The 22,950-nt window shown below is 45.5% G+C and overlaps 1 protein-coding gene and 1 long non-coding RNA gene across 2 annotated transcripts in view; both read left to right on the top strand.

Annotated features, from left to right (window-relative positions):
• Positions 1–22,950, top strand: part of LOC133971512 (uncharacterized) — a 273,667-nt gene that overhangs the window by 210,272 nt on the left and 40,445 nt on the right. The gene's annotated exons all lie outside the window — the stretch shown is intronic.
• Positions 21,539–22,905, top strand: LOC133970483 (uncharacterized). The gene is made up of 2 exons (XM_062407310.1): positions 21,539–21,677; positions 21,769–22,905. The coding sequence occupies exons 1-2, from the start codon at positions 21,664–21,666 to the stop codon at positions 22,529–22,531; spliced, it is 777 nt and encodes a 258-aa protein (XP_062263294.1). The 5' UTR covers positions 21,539–21,663; the 3' UTR covers positions 22,532–22,905.

A 22,950-nucleotide genomic window follows, 5' to 3' on the forward strand; every position in this document is an offset into this window, starting at 1 on the left:
AGCCGTTTCTGAGATTTCTTTTCTTGGTAGGGTATTAGTGCCAATTGAAGGCAGGAGATGGTTGATTTTATTTCTAATAGTTAGAATTTTATCATTAAAAAAGGTCATAAAGATATTGCTATTCAGGGATCGAGGAATACTGGGTTCGGTGGAGGTGTGACTCTCAGTCAGTCTGGCTACAGTGCTGAAGAGAAACCTGGGGTTATTCACTTCTATTAGTTTTGAATAGTTGTTTTAACTCATTTGTCTGGGAATTATTCCACGGAGCTAATTTACTATGTTTTGTCATGTTCTGTCAGTTTAGTTTGTGTATTTCTGCCTCTGTGTTTTCTGTTTCCTGTTTTATTTTGTAGTCTCTGTTCCTGGTGGGTGGTTTCTGTCTTCACTTCCTGTATTGGTGATTGTGTTTCTAACTCCTCATGTGTTGCACCTGTTGCCAATTACCCCTGCCTTCCCTGTGTGTATTTAAGCCTCTGTCCTTCCCGTTGTCCGTGCCCTTGAACGGCCACGGGGCCGCCCTCCCGAGCTTATGGACTCTGTCCCTGAGCGGCCACGGTGCCGCCCTTCCCGAGCCCCTGAACTCTGCCCATGAGTGGCCACGGGGCCACCCTCCCAAGCCTCTGGACTCTGCCCATGAGCGGCCTTCGTGCCGCCCTCCCGTGCCTGTGAACTCTGTCCTTGAGAGGCCACTGAGCCGTCGGCCCGAGACCCTTGGCATCTCCCGGATTCCCTCCTCCCTCCCGTCTCGGTTCACATTTTGGACCGTCTTGAATCCGGTCCTTGGGGGGGGGGGGGGGGGGGGGGGTACTGTCATGTTCTGTCAGTTTAGTTTGTGTATTTCTGCCTCTGTGTTTTCTGTTTCCTGCAGTGATATAAACCTAATATGGGTTTAAATGTAATTGGAATTATTTCCTTCAATTTATCTACAGCACTATCAGGTATACATCTAGAAAATGAGTTTTTTATTAGTGGTTTTATAATTATGGTCTGATAGAACTGGATTGCGCGGAAGTACTGTTAAATGTTCAATTCCGACACCGTAAGATAATACCAGGTCAAGTGTATGGTTACAACAATTAGTAGGTTGGTAATATGTAATATGATTGGCTGTTGGTGTTTCCTGGATTGGCATGGAATACTAAGAACAAGACATTCAAATGAGTTATAGCTGAGTTTAGGTTTAGGATTAATTGATAGACTTTAGTTAAAAATAGCAGCAACTCCACCTCCTCGCCCAAATTTTCTGGGAACCTGTGAATTTATATGACTGGGGGGAGTAGATTAATTTAGACTCACATATTCATCAGGATGCAGCCACGTCTCAGTGAGGGATAATAAATCTAAGTTGTAAGCTGAGGCTGGTTCATTAACTAAAATAGCCTTAGTTGACAGTGATCTAATGTTTAAAAGACCACATTTAAAAGTCTTAGTTTCCTGTGTTGTTTCAGAGGTTGTTTTAATTTGTATTTGATTATTGTGTGGAGTTCTCGCTCTGTTATTGTATAATTTCAATAATTTAATGGGGTTTTGTGACTGATCCAGAGGGAGCGCAGAGAAGTATTTAGCACTGCAGCTCTGCTTCCTGGTCCCAACTATGGGTTGTCATGTTATAGACTGAGTAATATTCCTAGATAAGAGAGCTGCTCCATCCCAAGTGGGATGAACGCCGTCTCTCCTAACAAGACCCGGTTTTCTCAAAAAAGTTTGCCAATTATCAACAAAGCCCACACCATTTACAGGACACCACCTCGACAGCCAGCGATTAAAAGACAACGTGCGGCTTAACATGTCATCACCTGTTGTGTTAGGTAGAGTGCCAGAGAAAACTACTGTGTCCGACATCGTTTTTGCGAAAGCACACAACGACTCAACATTCACTTTAGTGACCTACGACATACGAAGCCGGGTCTCTTTGCTGACCTGAATTATGATTTTACGAACAAGACAGTCGCATGCACATCCACCAGGTATCCTCTGCAAGTCTGTTTCAAGTCCAATGAAAATTGGTCTAACCAACAGTATTCTCCTCTCAAAATGTTATAAGGTTAAAAAAAAAAAAATCATAAGCAGGGGAATATTAGATTATTCTCATAATGCCAGATCTGTAACAAATATCACTCAAAAACTTTAATCAAATCATAGAGTATCTTCAACACATACAATTCTGGCCCTTTCATGCTATTCCACAGCAGGACAAGCATTCCTTCTAATTGTCCTATGATTTATTCTACTGAATTTGTAATCCAATAGATTTTTTTTTCTTAATTAATGTCTCATCAATACATTCTACAGTTTAAAAGATATACTCAGATACCAGCAGAGCCAGATGATATATTTTACCAAGACTGTTGACAAAATGCATTGACTCCAGCTATTTTAGTTAACACAGCATGTGGAAAAACACTCAACGGAGAATAAAGCACACAAAAGTAATCCTCTGCGGAACTTTGACTTCACATCTTAGCCATTGGGTAAAAGTCAAAATAATTGTCTACAGAGTTTACTCGTAGTCTGCCCTTGACACATGCACAACACATGGCATGAGTGTCACTTACAACAGCATTATTGGTTAGCCTGGTGCAGCAGAAACAGGCAGGAACTGACCTATTAACTCTGCTTCAAGGATCACGTGATCATGTTAACAGCACCCCGACACCAGCGTTGGCTCTTATTCAATTCAATTTTATTTGTATAGCGCCAAAACATAAAATACATTATCTCACGGCACTTTACATTGAAGGTCAAGACCTCAACTTTTTCATAGAGAAACCCATCAGATCCAACAATGAGCCGCACTTTGGGGGCCGTGGAGACGGAAAACTCTCTCATTAACTGGAAGAATTCTCTAGCAGAACCAGACTCAATGTGGGTGGCCATCTGCCTCGATAGGTTGGGTGAGCAGGGTAAATTGGGAGGAAAGGAGAGATTGGTGGAAAAAAAAGGGAGAGAAGAGAGAGAGAGATGGGGGGTGAGAGAGGAGAGGGAGACAGGGACATGTATTCATATAGTAATAAAGTAATAATAGGTATTGTGTCGGTCTCGCTAGCGCGGGCGCTAACTATCCAACCAACTTAAACAGTCAAAAAACTCCACAGTAGGTATTTTCGTGAACTTTATTGAAATTTGTAAAAAGACGATGCGTTCACCCGCAGAAGGATGACACAATTTATGAGTGGAGCTGCTGTCTATAAACAACAAGTTTATAGACGGCACATGGCCACATGGCTCAAGCATGGCATAACAAATTGAGAGACACGCAGTGACAAGTTTTTGGTATATTTATTTAACAATAAAAAACCCTAACAAGGAAATTAAGTATCAGTGTAGATGGCAGCTTAACTATGTGTAATGTGTTATGGACTGGTGTAATGAGAATGTACAACAAAACCAGAATGAAGACGATGAGGTTTGGCAGCAGCTTCAGTCACCCAGGCAGCGAGAGCCCGACAGGCTGGATGTCTTCCTCCTTTTATAGGCCAACCAGGCCAATCAGGTCAATCAGTTGCACCTGCTGCAGAAAGGGAAGAGCCAAATGGCCCAAGTAGTGAAGCAGCGCCTCCCCCCACCACACAGGGGAAGGACACCTTCCCTGACCGCCAGGGAAGGGGGACGTAACACCCTCCCCCTTAAAACAGAGGCCCAACATACGTATGTGGCCTCTGTAAACAAGGCTGCTGCAACAAAGAAATTAAACAATATTAATGTCAAAGGGAGGAAAGGCAAAATGTTAAATGGGATCGGTCAGGGAAAACGGGAACTGGTTTACTTGAACCCTTCTGGCGCCCGCGACAGCGCATCGGCTATTACGTTGTCCACGCCACGAATGTGTCTGATGCTCAAGTTATAGGGCTGTAAAAAGAGTGTCCACCTCATTAACCGCTGGCTTGGACTCTGCAGAGAGTGGAGGAAGGTTAGAGGGTTTTGGTCTGAATACACAACCACCGGATGGACCCCACCTCCCACGTACACATCAAAATGCTGCAGAGCCCACACCAACGCCAGCTCCTCCTTCTCTATTGTAGAGTAGTTCAGTTGATGACGGTTGAACTTCTTAGAAAAGAAGCTGACCGGTCTAACCACTCCCTGATCATCACTCTGCATCAGGACACCCCCAGCCCAGACCTGACTGGCGTCCACCTGCAACTGGAATGGCTGATCTAGGTGAGGCGCTGCCAGGACAGGCGCTGTACTCAACAGCATCTTCACTTGGCCAAAAGCCTGCCGACAGGCCAGAGACCATTCAAACTTGACCTTCTGCTGTAGTAGGCCGGTCAATGGGGCGACGCTGAAGAAAAATTAGGGCAAAAACTTCTATAGTAGCCAACCATACCCAAAAATCGTCTAAGCTCAGTCTTGGAGACAGGCGGTGGAAACTTGTCGATAGCACGGACTTTGGCCCTTACTGGCTTGACCTGTCCTTGTCCCACAACCTTCCCCAGGTACGCAACAGTGGCCCTGGCAAATTCACATTTAGCCACGTTAACTGTGAGGTTAGCGTCTTGGAGACGAACCAACAATGCATGGACTCGATCCCTGTGCTGTTCCCAAGTGTCACTGTATACTACGACATCATCTAAATAAACAGCTACGCCCTCCAGCCCTGCCACTACTTGGTTCATCAGACGCTGAAAAGTGGCAGGCGCATTTCGGAGCCCAAAACTCATGACCCTGTAGGAATATAGCCCCGATGACGTAATGAAAGCAGCGATCTCTTGGGCACGTGGCGTCAGCGGGACCTGCCAGTATCCTTTTAATAGGTCAAATTTACTCACAAATCTGGCAGATCCTACCGCATCCAAGCAATCCTCCATCCTCGGTAAGGGAAAAGAATCAGGTTTAGTCACTTCGTTTACCCTTCTGTAGTCTGTGCAAAACCTGTCTGTCATGTCTGATTTTCCCACCAGTAGGCATGGAAAGGCCCAACTGCAAGCTTTTCTGAGTTTTTGAGCCGAGGACGCAGCACGCCATCCCCAGGCCCTCTCACATCCGACTCTTCCTCATCCCCTGTTTCCCCTACTGAAACAGATGCCGGGAGCATGTGAGCTATGGTAGTCAACATAGCAGGCTTAACCTCCTGAACCACATCCGCTCCTGGCACAGATATACGGGCATAGTAAGTTTTCAGCAAGTTCACATGACACAGTTGTGTTGACTTTTTACGGTCTGGAGTATCAACCAGATAGTTCTGTTCAGAGACCTGTCGGACCACGGTGTACGGTCCAGTGAACTTGGCCTGGAATGGCGAACCAAGGATAGGCAGCAATGCCAACACCTGGTCTCCAGGACAGAACACTCAAGGCTCTGTTCTGCGGTCATAGTACCGCTTCATCTTACTCTGGGCAGCTGTCAGATGATCACCCGCCATCTTAACCGCCAGATGTAGTGTACGATGAAAACCGTTCACATAATCAATCAGGTTGACAGGCGGTTCTGCAACTTTTAGGCCATCCTGCAAAACTGAAAGGGGACCCCTCACTTTGTGTGCGAACACCAACTCACTGGGGCTAAACCCTGTGCTCTCCTGCACCACCTCCCTGGCTGACAACATAAGCCAAGGCAGCCCTTCCTCCCAATCCCCCTTAAGCTCAGTACAGTATGAACGCATAAGCGACTTCAGGGTTTGGTGGAACCTTTTCAGTGCTCCCTGACTCTGAGCATGGTAAGCACTAGCTTTGTTGTGCTTGACCTTCAGCTGGCTCATAACCTCTGCAAACATTCGTGACGTAAAGTGGGATCCTTGGTCACTCTGTATGACTCGAGGAATTCCAAAGTAGGATATGAACTGTGATAAAGCCTTAACAATCGATCGTGTGGTGATGGAGCGGAGAGGGTACACAGCGGGGTAACGTGTGGTCTGACACATTACCGTCAACAGATAGATGCACCCCGACTTGGATGGAGGGAGCGGCCCCACACAGTCGATGATGAGATGCTGGAATGGCTCACTTACTGCTGGAATGGGGTAAAGAGGTGCAGGTTTGATAGTCTGGTTAGGCTTGCCTGTGATCTGGCAGGTATGACAAGTCTTAATGAACCGGATAACCTCTTTATTTAACCTGGGCCAGAAGAAGTAATGCAGCAATCTGTCACAAGTCTTCCTAACCCCCATGTGTCCAGCCACCTCACCGTGGGCTGTCTCCAAAATTACTTCTCTAAACTTGGCAGGCACAACTACCTGAAGTACGGGATCACCTACCGAACAGTCATCATGAGGAAGCCACTTACGGACCAGCATGTCATCAAGTAGAAAGTACCCACAGGCTAAACTCTCCATCTCGTCTGTTGGCTTCACCTCACTGAACAGTCCCTTCAGCTCAGGATCCTCCTGCTGGGCTATAATCAGCTCACTCTTGGACAGGGCAAGAGGCAGATCAGGAAGTTGAGACACAGCATTTTTAAATCTTCCAGACTCTTTAATCCCCCTTTCCGGCCCTGTCCCACTCATCGAACGAGTTACTACGCAAGCAGTAAAAACCTCTGGAAACTCCTTCTCACTAATGTCTGGCACAGTGGAGATAGTCGGCCCAGAAGTCACCACAGGAGGCGGAACACCTCCCAAAACCCACCCTTTAGCTAAATCGTTTCCTAGAACGACAGACACTCCTTCTACAGGCATCTTTGATTTCAGTGCTATTGCCACTTCTCTTTTTACCAGCTCATGGTCAAGTTCGATTCTGTGTAAGGGAGCCGGCCAAGTATGCATCCCCATGTCTTGGATCAAAGCACTCCTCCCCAGACTTGACTCCTCAGAAAAATCCAACACCGAGTCTAGGATGAATGATGCTGAACCCCCAGTGTCCCGCAAAATCTTTACAGGTACTTTCTGTGACCTACCCACCAATGAGACAAATCCTTCCCTGATGAATTCACTGTAATCAGGCGGAACCATATCTGCCCATAGCAAGCTAGAACCTTCAGAGATGCCAGGAAGGCTTGGCACAACAGACGCCACCATGGCCGGTTTTTCAGGACACATGTTCTCTGCATCTAGGCCTAGTGCCCCCTGTCCTCCACCAACCGGAACTGCCAGGGCATGAGATCTACTAGTACCCCCAGATAAACCCTTCCCATCATTTCTTTTACTTTTCAGCACAGGACAGTTCAATTTCCAATGTCCTTTCCCCAAGCAATAGTTGCATGTGGAGTTAAAATCACCCTTGCTGGGACGAACTTGTTCATATTGTGGGTTAAGAGTAGAGAATCCCAAGTTCCCACTAGGGAACTTTGCAGGGTACGGAGCTAAGAAACTAGAACCTCCCCCGCTATGACCACGTGACTCAGATGGAACTTTGGTAGTTAACACAAACTCATCTGCCCACCTGGCCGCTTCAAGGGCGGTTTTTGCTTTACGCTCATTGAGATGATTTACAATGCGCTCAGGTGTGACATTCTTGAACTGTTCTAGTAACAACACTTAACACAATTCGAGAGTAGTGACCCTTTCTGCCTCACGCCAACGTTTAAAGTGGCTTACCATCTCCCTCGTCACCTCCACATATGTCTGCGTCTCAGTTTTTCTCCAATTCCTGAAGCGCAATCGATAGGCTTCTGCACACAGCTCATAAGACAGAAGTATGGCATCCTTTACCTTAGTATACACTTTCCTCTCTACAGGGTCAAGTGCTAAGTAGGCCTCTTGAGCCTTCGGCGGAAGCACACTCTGAATCAGTGCAGTGCGGTCTGTAACTGTCCAACTTCTCTCCTCTGCCAGACTTTCAAATAATGAGAAAAATACATCAGGATCCCTCTCATTAAATTTCGGCATCAGACGGAACATATCACCCAAGCTGTCCCTAGACCTTGCATCAACAGCATCAGGTCTTGCCTGGCGCAACCTCTCTAGCTCAAGACGCACCTCCCTTTCTTTCTGGCATTCTCGGGCCTGAAACTCCATCTGCATGGCTAACAGTTCTTTTTGCTCTGCAAAGGATAGACCCGTACCCACTGAGACAAATCCAGCCCCTGCCCCTTTAATGGGTGAACCACCTGGGCTAGATGTCTTGTCATCTTCTAACACACCCTGGTCAATTAACCCCACATGTACTGCAGCATGTGGGGATAAATTGACTTCGGATTACATCCGGGTGAATCACAACTTGACCCCTGGCAATATTGTATGCCTGAACTTCCCCAAGGGGCGCAGTTGCAAAGCTAAATATAGTATGCATTTGTGGACAGAACAGGTATTAATGTTTATAATAATAGTAATAACTAGAAAATTCCTCCTGCCGAGAAATTTCAAATGAGTGCAACTGGAGCGAGGAATGCCAGTGGGTCGTATATGGAGCTTACATATGATAAAACTCCTCTTCTTGTGACTGGTCTCTGGCTGACATTGACCCGAAACTTGAAGCAGTCTGACTCAATGCACCAGAGCCTAGCGCTCTTTCAACAGGAAGAGCATCCGTAGACAGGTCCAAGTCCTTAACTTCTTTTGCCCTCTCATTTTCAGGAATAGCCGCTAAGAAAGCTCGGCTATTGCTTGTCCCTATGTCAGATGGAAGCCTCCAGCAGCACACAAGGTCATGAGGTCACTGCTTAGGGAAATAGCATCAGAATCACTGCTGACTGACTTTAGACAGTCAGCAGTGATTCTGATGCTGACATAAAAGTTCCTGAGAACTGTGTCCACAGCCTCAGGTGATGATTCAGGTCTTTTTTCTTCTGCTGTTTTCCTTAAAGCATAGTTGGCATAGCTAGCGGATGAGGTGGCACCGAAGAGGTGTACAACCATTTTGTACTCTTTAACTTCCTGTGTCAGATTTCCTTGTTGCCACCACAAGAAACGCAGGAGGTCTGTGTCCTCTTCTGGAACTCTTACTTGGTGGTACATGGCTTCAACATCTGCCATTAGCGCAACATGCTCCTGTCTGAATCTTGTTAACTCCAAGGAGAGTGTTTGGGAGATCTAGTCCTTGAAGCAGCTCTTTGATCAGCGAAGTGCCCTGATAACTTGCAGCACAGTCAAAGACCACACAGAACTTTTTCTTTTGTGTGGTGTGGGATGTACCAAACCTTCCCGTTCTGTAGGTTCAGCAGTGATTCTGGCACCTCAACTGCACACCCCTTTTTTAACAAGTTATTCATACAGTCTTTGTATTCCTGGTGACATTTGTGGTTCTTGATGAGCTTCTTCTTGAGGTTCAGCACTTTGGTTGTTTGGCATAACAACCAGAGGTTTCTTTGTTGGTAGATTAATGTAATAATGTCCGTTGGCATGGTTAACTAAGTTAGACACAGTCTTGTGACATTTCCACCTCGTCATTATTGCAACGCTCTGGAAAGTCAGCGTTGTATTGCTGTATGAGCAGATTTTCGACTGTCTCCACTGAGATGAGGTTAATCTACTGGCTGTAGGCGTTCTCTTCTCTGTATATGTGTAACATTCTGGGATGCTTTCCTGAACATGTTTGGCATGACATTTTCTTTTTACATTCTTTACTTGTATGCCCTTTAACTAGGCATCCGAAGCAAAGTCCAGCATTCCATATGAAATCCAGCTTATCCTTATGTGGTTTAACTGCAATACTACGACACTCCTCTAGTGTGTGATGCCTTTTGCAGAACAAGCATGGCTTAGTGAGGGCTACAGTAGTTGATGTACTAAAATTCCTTGTCTTTGACCTTTCATCGTTCTTCTCTTTGGCTGTGGCCACGTTTGTAGCAAAGCTGCTTCCTTTTATTCTTTCTTTCCGGAAATTTCTCTCCATGATTGAAACTTTCTTTTCAGCAGCAGGGCCATGTAAATCTCAAAAGAGAGGGTCTGTGATGATCCTTGCTTGCCTGTCCACAAAGGCGACTAGATCTTTAAATCTTACTCTCCTTTGACTTTTTTCCTGGATCTCGAATGCCAGTCCCCGCCATCGCTCTTTCATTTTGTAGGGCAGCTTGTAGACAATAACTCTCATGTTCGTAGGGTTATCCAACTCATCCAGGAAGTCCACATCTTATAACGCATTACGACAGCCCAAGAGAAAGAGAGAAAATGTTAAGTGCCACACCGTCCTCAGATTTTATCTGCGGCCAGTTAAACGCTTTTTCCATCAAGGCTGTGGCAATTTTCAGCAAGTTGCCATAGCGACCAACCAGCATTTGCATGGCTTCATGGTACCCACGATGTGCTGGCATATGCTGGCAACTTTTCACAAGGTCCTGTGGATCACCTCGTGTGTACTGCTCCAAGAAGTACAATTTATCAGCGTTGTTGTCTGTTCTTGAATCCACAGTGTGCTCAAAAGCCTTGAGGAAAGATCTAAAATCAAGAGGGTCACCACAGAAAACAGGAAATGTCTCGTTGTGGCAGACGTTCTTAGTTCAGATTTTTCACAAGCAACTCTGTGATGTCAGCCTGCTGCTTAATGACATTGAAGATATCCTTTGTTGTTTCAATTTGATGCAGCGGAACCCCATGGGATGTTGCAGCTGATTCTTCATCTCTGTGTTCTTTATATCTTGCTCCACCTGCAGTAAACATCCTCTCAGGAGGCTTTTCATACCTGAGTGGGTTGTGTGTTCGAAGGTGTCCTGCCTCTGGCTGGGCAATTTCCTCATTTAATTGAGTGTGTGACGGGTTTACAGCATCTAGGTATGTGTTCATAGCATCACCTTTAACAGGGGAATCATATTCTTCATAGATCTTGATCTTAGCATTAGTCATTGCCAAAGCGGTTTTAAGTTCCAGTTCCTCCTTCTCCGTATTTAACTGTACTTCAATTAAGGCTAAAGCTTGCTTTTCTTTGAATACAGCTGCCTTGGCTTCCAGAGCTGCTCGCTTGGGCAGAAGATGCTCTACTACTTCCACTGCCAGAATTTGACATGATAGATTGAGACACCACAGACACACTTTCTGTATGAGTTACATCCTCATCAATTGCTTGAGACTTTTCATTTTCCAACTAAGCATCTTTAGTCTTCTGAATGAATTCCTGCACCCTATCTTCCTTAGGATAGAACCACTCTTCTTGGTCCTTATTTATTTCATCCTGATGAAGATAGAGCAGAACCGTACTGATGCATTCTTTGAAGTCCTCATAAGTTGCTTAAAGAACTTTCAGCCTTGACTTAACTTCCTCCAAGTTGTAGTTGTTTTCCATTAACAGATCCAGTTTGTTTGACTTGTTTGTTAACATTCTTAATTTTCCTCTTCTGGCATTGATGTGATGGATCCTTTCCTCCATTGACTTTTCCTTGGGCTTGACTGCCCTTTTGTGGCAGTGGTCCGCAAGTGCGTCATAATCATAATTTTCATCCGCCATGACGTATTGCTGATGTAGGGTCTCACCTTGACTTTGTCAGCAGCCTGTTCTTAGAGACCTGCAGCCTTACTGAAATGCGCAAGTTGCTGTCCGTGCTCAATAATCCAATTTCCTGCGTAATTCCTGTGGTAGGTCCTTCCACAATCACACTGGCATTTGTCCGTGCGCCCAGGTAATAGTCAGATCCCTCCTCGTCACGATTGCTGCGCAGCTCGCTGCGATCAAATGTTTTTTACTTATTGTAGTGGCCGTTCCACTAAGTTCCAATACGATGGCCACTTGCTTTTGTCTGAGGAGTAATTTCTCACAGCTGACTCTTGTCCAAACATTAGACCCCGTCCTGTTGTAACCCAATGTTAAACAAATCCAGGAGACTGATTACACTTGAAGTGATGGATTTTATTTTCCTTTCCAGCACAGTTCAGCATCACCGTTCAAACGATCCATTATTGAAGATTGGCATGCCTTATATCTTGGTTACAATGTCACTTTATCTCTTATCACTGACGTCAACAATCACTTTCCCATCATCTTCACGTAAATGTCACTCACATTTTACGCACCAATGACAGCAGTGAAATCCTCACTCACCACTCTTCTTGCGCATTACTAACCACTCGCGCTGGCTCCAGCACGCATCTATATGAAGAACCGTCTTATGACCTCTTCAAACTGTTGAAAAAAAGACGCAAACAGCGCTCAAAACAGAATATACTTGAATATAGAAAACACAATATACAAAATAGATTTGTCCCGTGCGAGATGCCATGTTTCTCAAACTTTAGATAGATAGATAGATAGACAGATAGATTACTTTATTCATCCCCGAAGGGAAATTAAGTCATCATAGCAGCAGGTACATTTGAATACAATAAAATACAATAGAATAAAATAAAAAATATTGCGGTAGAAAGAATAAAAACAGAAACACAAGATAAATAGGTAGATAAGGTGCAAAGGCAGATGATGGTAATAGTACTGATAATATGACGGTAATGTTATTGTTAGACAGTATATAAAAAATAGTACAGTATATATAGTATATAATATAATAGCAGTTTATAGTAATAATAGCAGCAACAGTATATATAATAATAATAGTAAAATATAATAATAATAACATGTACACATGTATAAATATGTGTATATAGACTTATATATACAAAGAATATACAAAGAGTATGATATAATATATGATATATAGTACGGGTATAAATAATAAGTATTTGGCGATACAATAGATAATATAATATACTATGAGTGTAAGAACATGTAGACAGAGTGTGCAAAAGACAATATTATTGTACAAAATGATGAATTGAGACAGGTATATTTAGTGCAGTTCTGTAATGGTGGCTCTGACAGAGGTAGATGACTTGTACAGTCTTATTGCGGTTGGGAGGAACGATTTCCTGTATCGTTCCTTAGAGCAGCGGGGTCGAATGAGTCTGTGGCTGAAGCTGCTCCTTAGCTTGTCCAGTGTTTTGGGGAGGGTGTGAGACGGATTGTCCATGATTGCCAGCAGTTTTGCCAGCATCCTGTCCTCCACCACCTCCTCCAGGGTGACAAGCTTAGAGCCAACCACAGACTCTGCCTTCCTATTGAGTTTTTTCAGTCTGTTGGCGTCCTTAGCCTTGATGCCTGCACTCCAGGACACCACAGCTATAGAACATCTGCAGCATCTTGTTGCAGACATTGAAGGACCTGAGCCTCCTCAGGAAATAAAGCCGGCTCAGGCCCTTCTTGTAGACGGCCTCTGTGTTGGTGGAACAGTCCAGTTTATTGTCCAGTGTGACACCCAGGTACTTGTATGCAGGGACCACCTCCACAGCCGTCCCACCGATGCAGACAGGAGAGGGCAGGGTCTTGTTCCTCCTGAAATCCACCACCATCTCACTCGTCTTCGCCACGTTGAGCTGCATGTGGTTCTCCCCACACCACTTCACAAAGCGGTCAACCAGGTCCCTGTACTCAGTCTCCCTCCCGCCCTCAACACACCCCACAATGGCCGTGTCATCAGAGAACTTCTGCAGATGACACGTCTCTGTGCAATGCTTAAAGTCAGCAGTGAAGAGGAAGGGGGACAGTACAGATTCCTGGGGGGCCCCGATGTTACTGATCAGACGATCAGACACACAGTTCTGTAATCTCACAAACTTTGGTCTGCCCGTCAGATAGTCATCGACCCAAGCGATGAGGGGAGCACTCACCTGCGTGCCCTCCAGTTTGGCCTTCAGCAGTCTGGGCTGGATGGTGTTGAAGGCGCTAGAGAAGTCGAAAAACATGATCCGGACTGAGGTGTTGGGTCTGTCCAGGGAGGAGTAAAGGCCGGCGCATGCTTCTACGTTTGCACGGCCCCGCAAGCACAAGAGCCCTTCCTGGCCCCTTACGTGCTTATGTATCTCTTCTTACGTGCGTCGCCCAATTTTTTTAACTAGACGGCAAAGCTCCGCAAGCCTCCCGCAGCCCGCAAGGGATGTGATTGGTCTGCTAACTACATCCTTCCCGGAGTTGCATTTCCGGTTTCATGCCACATAATACCGGCAGAAACAACGGAAGATTTAGAAGAACGAATATGGACCAAATAGAAGAGCGTTTTGGCAGAAGAGATTCGACAAAATAAGATCACTTGGATAACCCGTCACTGACTGGCGGATTTGTCCGCCAGAAAAAGGCTACGAGGAGCCGCAGTGGCTATGTAAATAAACAATTGACGAAGAAGAAAGAAGGTGTCTCTAAGGTCGTCTTCGACAAAAAACATTACTCCGCCTAGTGTTCTGGATGGGAATTGCTTTATAAGACGCGCAGTGCTTGGGGAAGCTTGGGGAAGCATGAATGACAAAGAGTCCTGCAACACAGCTGCGTGAAAAGCTGCCGATGCAGTTGCAGAAGCATGCACCGGCCTTTAGGCAGATTACAAATTGCAAGCCCACAGCCCCCACTCCACTAACGACTCACGCCTGGCCAACAACTTGAACGAGTTTTACTGTCGCTTCGATAGACAATGGGAAAGTCCTGTAACCATCCCACATGACACCACACTCCAGCCCATCAGCCGCAGCTCCCCCACCAAAGCAAGAGCCTGCACCTCTGCACTACTTCCAACCACAGTGACGACTGTGACGACCCCTTCCACCCTCACATGGACACTAAGTGTCCCTGTTCTCCCTTTTTCTGAGTTACAGGTGGAGTGGGTGTCAGCAACAATCAGAGCACATCTCGGCCAGGTGTGCTCTGCCCCTTAAAAAGCTGTCCAGATTGGTCGCGCTCTCTCTCTCTCTCTCTTGCGCTACCTACGGGACGAGGTTGGCTCTCCCGGACGCCAGTACATTTTCTCTGTTTTGTTTTTGAAGAGTTGGCTGTTGTTTGTAGTTGGTTCCATTAATAAATGTTCTAAAAGAGCAACAGTTTTCCTGTGTCGTCTCCCTCCTTGCTGCAGTCTTGAGCCGGGCTGTGAGGGGGCTCGTCCGTCGCACGCTTTTCCTCCGCGTTTGTGAAAGACTGGATAGGCGGAGAAGGCGACTTTTGTGAATAAGACCTGTGATCAGGTAACGTGTGAGCGTAGTGTGACGTCACACACCAAGTCAGCTGTGCGCCTTGTGTTTTTCTGAATGAGCGGCGTAGTTTGTTTTTGTGGGAGATGTTCGGGTAAGTTGCTGCTGTTCTGTCCCAGTTAGGTTAAAGGGCGGACTCCCTCTGGAGTTCGTTGGGGTTTGGTAGTGTGGTGTGAAAGTGGTTAGAGCAATTGTCTCGGGAGCACGTCCGAGGCTGCAGGTGTAGTCGCCAGTTTGGATGCTTCGCCCGGGTTTGCGGGATTCAGTGCGTAAATACCCACCACAACTAGCACCTGAAGACTAGGGGGGACCTTTAGTCAGTTTCTGGTTAGGTAGTCAGCGGGACAGCGCTGCAGTGGCGTGTTGCTGTGTACGGCTATATGAGTGTGACCGCCGGTGCACATAATTAAAATTGTTAATATTCAGGCAGGTTAGCTGTGTTTTCAGTCATGGCTACTGTTGATGAGTTTCTGAGTGCTCCGTCAGAGGAGTTATTAGACCGCTGTTCGCGGCATCAGTTAATTAAAATTGCTGATCATTTCCAGATGGATGTCGGGGATAAACGTTTAAAGGAAAATGTCAGGACTATCCTCTGTGATAATCTGGTGGAAATTGGAATAATTGACACAAAAGTCAACGTTGTTTCTCCAGAGTCTGGTGCTACTGCTCAGTCTTTCTCTGAGGCTGTGTTAACGTTTTAAAAAGCGTAAAGAGCTGCTATCGTTACAGCGGGATGTGACTCATGGGGAAATTAAACGAATGGAGCTGGAAGTTCGCCGACTGAGTTTATCTCAGGTTGAGGGCTAGGTCCCTGTTTCTCCTGCGCTGTCACGCTCTTTTGATGTAACCAGTTGTGTGAGTCCGATTCCTCATTTTGGTGAACTGGATGTAGACACGTTCTTCTCTCTCTTTGAGCGCGTCGCCGACAGTAGAGACTGGACGGATTCCGAGCGAACATTATTGTTGCAGTGCGTGTTATCAGGTAAGGCTCAGGAGGCGTACTCCGCGCTAAGTATTGCTGATAGTAGGATCTACGAGATGGTTAAATCTGCAGTGTTAAAAGCATACGAGCTGGTGCCTGAAGCATATCGCAAGAGATTCAGATCATGGGAGAAATTAGGTAAACAGACTCACATGGAGTTCGCCAGAGAGCTAAACATTCATTTCAATCGTTGGTGTAATTCACTAAACGTGGACACTTATGTCGTTTTGTGTAATTTAGTCGTTCTAGAGCAATTTAAAAATACAGTACCCTCTCAGATAGCGATGTATTTAAATGAGCGTAAAGTAAAAACTGCGACAGAGGCCGTTGCTCTGGCTGATGAGTACATACTGACGCACCGCGGGTACGGTGAGTACAGGGCTCCTGATGGTGCTGGCTCTCGAGGGGACCGCACGGCGGGTAAACGCTGGCAAGAGGGAAGCAACCCGCGTCCTTATAAACCAGAGAGATCCCTGCGCTCTCAGCTGCAGTTTGATCCGAATAAATTGTGTAATTATTGTAAAGGAAAAGGACATTGGAAAACCGAATGTCCTATTAAAGCAGGGGCTAAAGGTGGTTCTGAACGTGGACAAGTGAGGCCCGTTGCATTGACTGCTCCTGTCAGAACATTAAGTCCCAGATTTCTACCATGTGCTGATCCTCCATGTGAACAAGTAAAGCGTTCAGTAGAGCTTGCTCAAGAGAAATCCGATTATTCTGCTTTTGTGTCTGATGGTCAAGTGTCTTTAGTAGGCAGCAGAGTAAAAGTGCCAGTGAAAATCCTGAGAGATACTGGAGCTTTCGATTCATATATTCTAAGCTCTGTGCTGCCGTTTTCTAAGCACACTGACACTGGAGATTACATTCTGATGCAGGGAATGGGTTTGACTGTGTTGCCTGTTCCGGTGGTCTAGTGGCAGAAACTTGGACTATGGGCAGAGAAGGTCTCTGGTTCGTCTCTGGTTCAACTCCATGGAGAGACAACAAAAGACGAACCTGGATTGATCTGTCCAAAAATCCAAGAGTCTCCCTACCCTGTCTAGTGCCCCTGAGCAAGGCACCTTACTCCCCCAACATCTGCTCCCCGAGCGCCGTACATGGTCGCTCACTGCTCTGTGTGTCCTGCACACAGATGGGTTAAATGCAGAGGTTGAATTTGCCTGCCATTGCATGGGTGTGTTGTGCATGTCTGTGCATGTGTTTGGTATGAATAAACATATCTTAATCTTACAAGTTAGAACTGGACTGTGGCTTAGTACAGAGGGAAGTAGCCATGGGGGTGCGCCCTGCATTGCCAATCCTAGGCGTGGATATCATTCTGGGGAATGATCTGTGTGGTAGCCGTGTGTGGGCTAGCTGTCCGCCATCTCCGGTGGTAACATCCTCTCCTTCTGTCAATACAGAGTCGGATGAGAGTGCACTGTGTTTCCCTGAAGTATTCACTGCCTGTGCAGTTACTAGAGCTATGTGCCATGAGAAGGCAGAACCTGAAGTTGAACATAGCATGGCTGAGAGTACTGGAACCTACTCTGTGTCCGTGCCTGACTCTTTGTTATCAGTTTCTCACACCGTACTGGCCACTGAGCAGCGAGCTGATCCTTCACTTGGATAGCTTTTTGACAAAGTGCTATCGGACGCTGATGTAAAGAGTGCTGCTATTGGTTATCTGTGTCAAGATCAGTTGTTGGTGAGGAAGTGGGTTCCTCATGGACTTAACTGTGTCGGTGATCCGGTTTTTCAAGTGGTCGTTCTGTTGAAATTCCGCGAGGAGGTACTGAGGACCTCGCACGATCAGTTGGGGCACTTGGGGGTACGTAAAACTTACGATCACATCCTAAAATATTTTTTCTGGCCGTGCATGAAGAGGGATGTATCTCAATATATCAAGACTTGTCACACTTGTCAGATGACCGGTAAACCTAACCAGAACATTAAGCCGGCTCCTCTCTTCCCATTCCTGCAATTTCTCAGCCTTTTGAGCATTTAATAATCAATTGTGTTGGTCCCTTACCACGCTCAAAATCTGGAAGTAATTACTTGCTTACAGTAATGTGTCAGGGCACGAGACATCCGGCCGCATATCCGTTACGCTCCATTACAGCTAAATCTGTGGTTAAAGCTTTAACCCAATTTATTTCTGTTTTTGGGATCCCTAAGGTGATCCAGAGTAACCACGGCACAAATTTTACATCCAAACTTTTTTCTCAGGTTTTGAAACAGCTGGGTGTGAAACATAATCTGGCCTCAGCGTACCACGCTCAGAGTCAAGGGGCGTTGGAAAGATTTCATCAAACACTCAAATCTCTGTTGCGTAGCTATTGTGTGGAGTTGACTCAGGATTGGGAGGAAGGTTTACCCTGGTTGTTGTTGGCTGCCAGATGTGTTCTTCAGGAGAGCACTGGATTTAGTCCAAACCAGCTTGTGTTTGGTCACACGGTGCGAGGGCCATTAACAATACTTCATGATCAAGTTATGCAATCTGAACCACCCCTTAATCTGCTGGATTATGTGAATGGTTTCCGGCATAGATTGTATGTTGCGGGCGAGATGGCTAAGGAAAATTTAGCATCTGCTCAGAGAAAAATTAAAAATATTTATGACCGTAAAGCCGAGACTCGCATCTTCAGTCCGGGTGACCAGGTTCTGGCTTTGTTACCACTAGTGTGTTCACCGTTTCAAGCCAAGTTCCACGGCCCTTTTTCAATTTTGCGTAAAGTGTCGGAGCAAAATTACCTACTTTCTACACCTAAACGTAAAAAGTCAACTCAGCTCTGCCATGTGAATCTGTTAAAGCCTTATTATAGTCGTGAGTCACCATTTTGTGAGAGAGTACCGCAGCAGACTGTAAAACCTGTGCTAGTGACAGACACTGTTGGAAGACACTCGCCTGCTGCGGAGATGTCTGTACAGGTAGAAGATGGTGTGGTTTCACCTGATGAAAGCAGGCTGCGGGGTCGTTTGAGAATTCTGAGTCACTTTGTGATTTAAAATCAGTATTTGTCCATTTGTCCAGTAAACAGTCTGCTGAGTTGTCTGATTTGCTTAACAACTATTTGTGTTTGTTTAATGATGTTCCAACTCATACACATTTGTTGAAGCATGACATTGATGTAGGTGATGCACAACCAGTTCGCCAGAGGTTTTACAGGATATCTCGTAAGGTAAGGTAATGGCCAAAAAAATAAAGTACATGCTAGACAATCGCATTGCTGAACCGTCAGCTTCCAGCTGGGCGTCTCCATGCTTGCTTGTGGATAAATCAGATAAAAGTCCTCGGTTCTGTACTGACTACCGTAAGGTAAATGGTATAACAAAACCAGATGCTTATCCACTGCCACGCATGGAAGAATGTGTAGATCAAGTTGATTCAGCTAGTTTTGTTAGCAAGTTTGATCTGCTCAGAGGGTATTGGCAAGTACCTCTGCCCCAGAGAGGGAGAGAGATCTCTGCTTTTATTACCCCATTTGGACTGTTTTCCTATTCAGTGATGAGTTTTGGATTGAGGAATGCACCGGCAACTTTCCAGCGCATCATGAACATGGTAGTGTCCGGGCTGGAGGGGTGTGCTGTGTATCTTGATGATGTAGTGATTTATAGTGATACCTGGGAAGATCATGTCTGCCGAATTAAAAGTCTGTTTGACCGCCTGCGTGACGCCAACCTAACTGTCAACTTGGCAAAGTGTGAGTTTGCTAAAGCCACTGTTACCTATCTGGGTAAAGTGGTAGGGCAAGGGCAAGTACGGCCTATTCAGGCAAAGATAATTGCAATTCAAAACTATCCAGTACCCACCATCAAGAAGGAGCTGATGCGTTTTTTGGGCTTGGTGAGATACTACCGACATTTTTGCAGGAACTTTTCTTCTGTTGTTGCTCCTTTAACAGATTTGTTGAAAGCTAGAGCCAAATATGTCTGGTCGGATTCCTGCCAAAATGCCTTTGTTAATGTAAGATCTGTTCTGTGCTCATCCCCTGTTCTCATGGCACCCTGCATGAACCGTCCTTTTGCCTTACAGGTGGATGCGAGTGATGTAGGAGCAGGTGCTGTTTTGTTTCAGTGTGACAGTCAGTGGTGTATAAAGTACTTGAAAGCCATACTTGAGTAAAAGTACAGATATCTTACTTGAAAGTGACTTCGGTAAAAGTAAAAGTCACCCGTCAGAAAATGACTTGAGTAAAAGTCTTAAGTATATTTAATAAGAGCTACTTTAAGTATTAAAAGTATCTGGTGTTGAAATTTACTTAAGTATCAAAAGTAAAAGTACAAGTACCAAAATTAAAAATCTAAAGTGCTTTTTATAGTCTATACAGGCACAAAACTACCAAAAATGTTTCTCCTCAAGATTTATTTCAACTGATTGAAAAATTATAACAATATGGATATAATCTATAATTTTACAAATTTTGAACCCTAGATACTGAGGTTCAAATAGTAATGGACCAGTGCATCTAAACTTCTAGCGACAACAAAGAATCAACAAAACAGAATAAACAAGTGCCTCTTGTGTCTGTCTAAGAACATTAATAAACCACAGTATAATAACTAAAACATTGTGTAAATATCACAAAACCTGGACCTTTCATCAGTAGCAGGAGTGATACACAATGCCCCTTCTGATAACTCAGCAACCAGAAACAAGTTCTAGCCACACAAAATAAGATAGTTTATCTTTTGTTAACAGCTGCACTTTGCTAGTACAGAGAAGAAAAACTCACTGGACACAATCTCGTTTTGCTACCAAATTTCAGACCGAATAAAAGGAGTTGCGGGAGTTGCTGGGTGGCAGGGAGCAAAGTGAGTGGACTTTAGAGGTGAGTATGGTATACTGCAACCCAATTTCCTTATCAATTTAAGTTACTTAACTCTCTTGCAGTTTACCATTTGTTGAAAAATTTATTGAAATGTATGAATGTATATATGTTAGTATGTCGTGATTCCCGTTGGGAACCCCTCTCTTATGGGGGGGGGGGGGGTGTGACGACCCCTTCCACCCTCACATGGACACTAGGTATCCCTGTTCTCCCTTTTTCTGAGTTACAGGTGGAGTGGGTGTCAGCAACAATCAGAGCACATCTCAGCCAGGTGTGCTCTGCCCCTTAAAAAGCTAGCCAGATTGGTCGCGCTCTCTCTCTCTCTCTCTCATGCGCTACCTACGGGACAAGGTTGGCTCTCCCGGATGCTAGTACATTTTCTCTGTTTTGTTTTTGAAGAGTTGGCTGTTGTTTGTAGTTGGTTCCATTAATAAATGTTCTAAAAGAGCCACAGTTTTCCCGTGTCGTCTCCCTCCTTGCAGCAGTCTTGAGCCGGGCTGTGACACGACTCTCTCCATCCTGGAGAGGGACGTCAACAGACTCTTCAAGAGACAGAACCCACGCAAAGCAGCCGGGCCAGACTCTGTCTCTCCATCAATCCTGAAGCACTGTGCTGATCAGCTGTCTCCGGTGTTTACTGACATTTTTAACACCTCACTGGAGACATGTCACATACCAGCCTGCTTCAAGACCTCCACCATCATCCCTGTCCCCAAAAAAACCAAGATCGCTGAACTCAACGACTACAGACCCGTAGCCCTGACCTCTGTGGTGATGAAGGCATTTGAGCGCCTCGTGCTGTCCCACCTCGAAGCCATAACTGACCCTCTCCTGGACCCCCTGCAGTTTGCTTACAGAGCAGAACAGGTCTGTAGACGATGCAGTCAACATGGCCCTTCACTTCATCCTCCAGCACCGGGACTCATAAGGAACCTACGCCAGGACTTCAGCTCTGCCTTCAACATTATCATCCCGAATCTGCTACAGGAGAAGCTCTCCCAGCTGAGTGTGCCTGACTCCACCTGCAGGTGGATCACAGACTTCCTGTCTGACAGGAGGCAATGCGTGAGGCTGGGTAAGTATGTCTCTGAATTCAGATCTATTAGCACCGGTTCCCCTCAAGGCTGTGTTCTTTCACTTCTTCTCTTCTCCCTGTATACCAACAGCTACACCCCCAGTCACCAGTCCGTCAAACTCCTGAAGTTCGCGGATGACACCACCCTCATTGGGCTCATCTCTGATGGGGACGAGTCCGCCTACAGGGGGGATATGGACCACCTGGTGACCTGGTGTGACCAGAACAACCTGGAGCTCAACGCGCTGAAAACAGTGGAGATGAGGAACCCAGCCCCACCCACCACCATCACCCTGAGAGACGCCCCAGTCATCACTGCGGATTCCTTCCGCTTCCTGGGCACCATCATCTCCCAGGACCTCAAATGGGAGCTGAACATCAGCTCCATAACCAAAAGAGGGCAACAGAGGATGTTCTTCCTGCGGCAGCTGAAGAAATTCAACCTTCCAAAGTCATTGATGGTGCACTTCTACACCTGCATCATCGAGTCCATCCTCACCTCCTCCATCACCATCTGGTTCGCTGCTGCCACCGCAAACGACAAAAGGAGGCTGCAGCGTATCATCCGTTCTGCTGAGAAGGTAATCGGCTGCAATCTGCCATCTATACAGGACCTGTTTGCCTCTAGGTCCCTGAGGCGTGCAGGCAAGATTGTGGCTGATCCTTCCCACCCGGGTCACGAACTCTTTGAGGTTCTTCCCTCGGGCAGGAGGCTGTGTTCAATCAGGACCAGAACCTCCCGCCACAAGACCAGCTTCTTCCCAGCTGCCGTCGGCCTCATCAACAAGGCCCGGGACCCCCACCTGACTCAGACTTTTATTCCACCCCCACACCTCAAGGATGTGTTAAATTAATAAATTAACACATTATCTCATATTATATTATACTGTATTACATTGCATATTGCAATCGAACACTGTTTACTGTTTTGCATTTTGCATTTCACTTTTTACTTCACTTTCTATATCTTTTATCTTTCATATATTTTTATTCAGAAATGTTTATGTCAAAATAAATTCTACTTTGTATAAACATTGGAAAAAAGTGAGTAAATAAGAAGTAAACAGTGAGTAAATATATACTGGTTTTCAATGTTTTTTTATTGCTTTTCCTATGTATGTTGTATGTATTGCGTTTTATGTTTCTATGTTCATTGTATGCACCAATAACCAGAGCAAATTCCTTGTAGGTGTAAACCTACTTGGCAATAAAAAACTTATGATTCTGATTCTGATCAAATATTGGTATTTGATACCAAATATTGGTATTTGAT

Source organism: Platichthys flesus, chromosome 16, assembly GCF_949316205.1.
Source record: "Platichthys flesus chromosome 16, fPlaFle2.1, whole genome shotgun sequence".
Classification (NCBI taxonomy): domain Eukaryota; kingdom Metazoa; phylum Chordata; class Actinopteri; order Pleuronectiformes; family Pleuronectidae; genus Platichthys; species Platichthys flesus.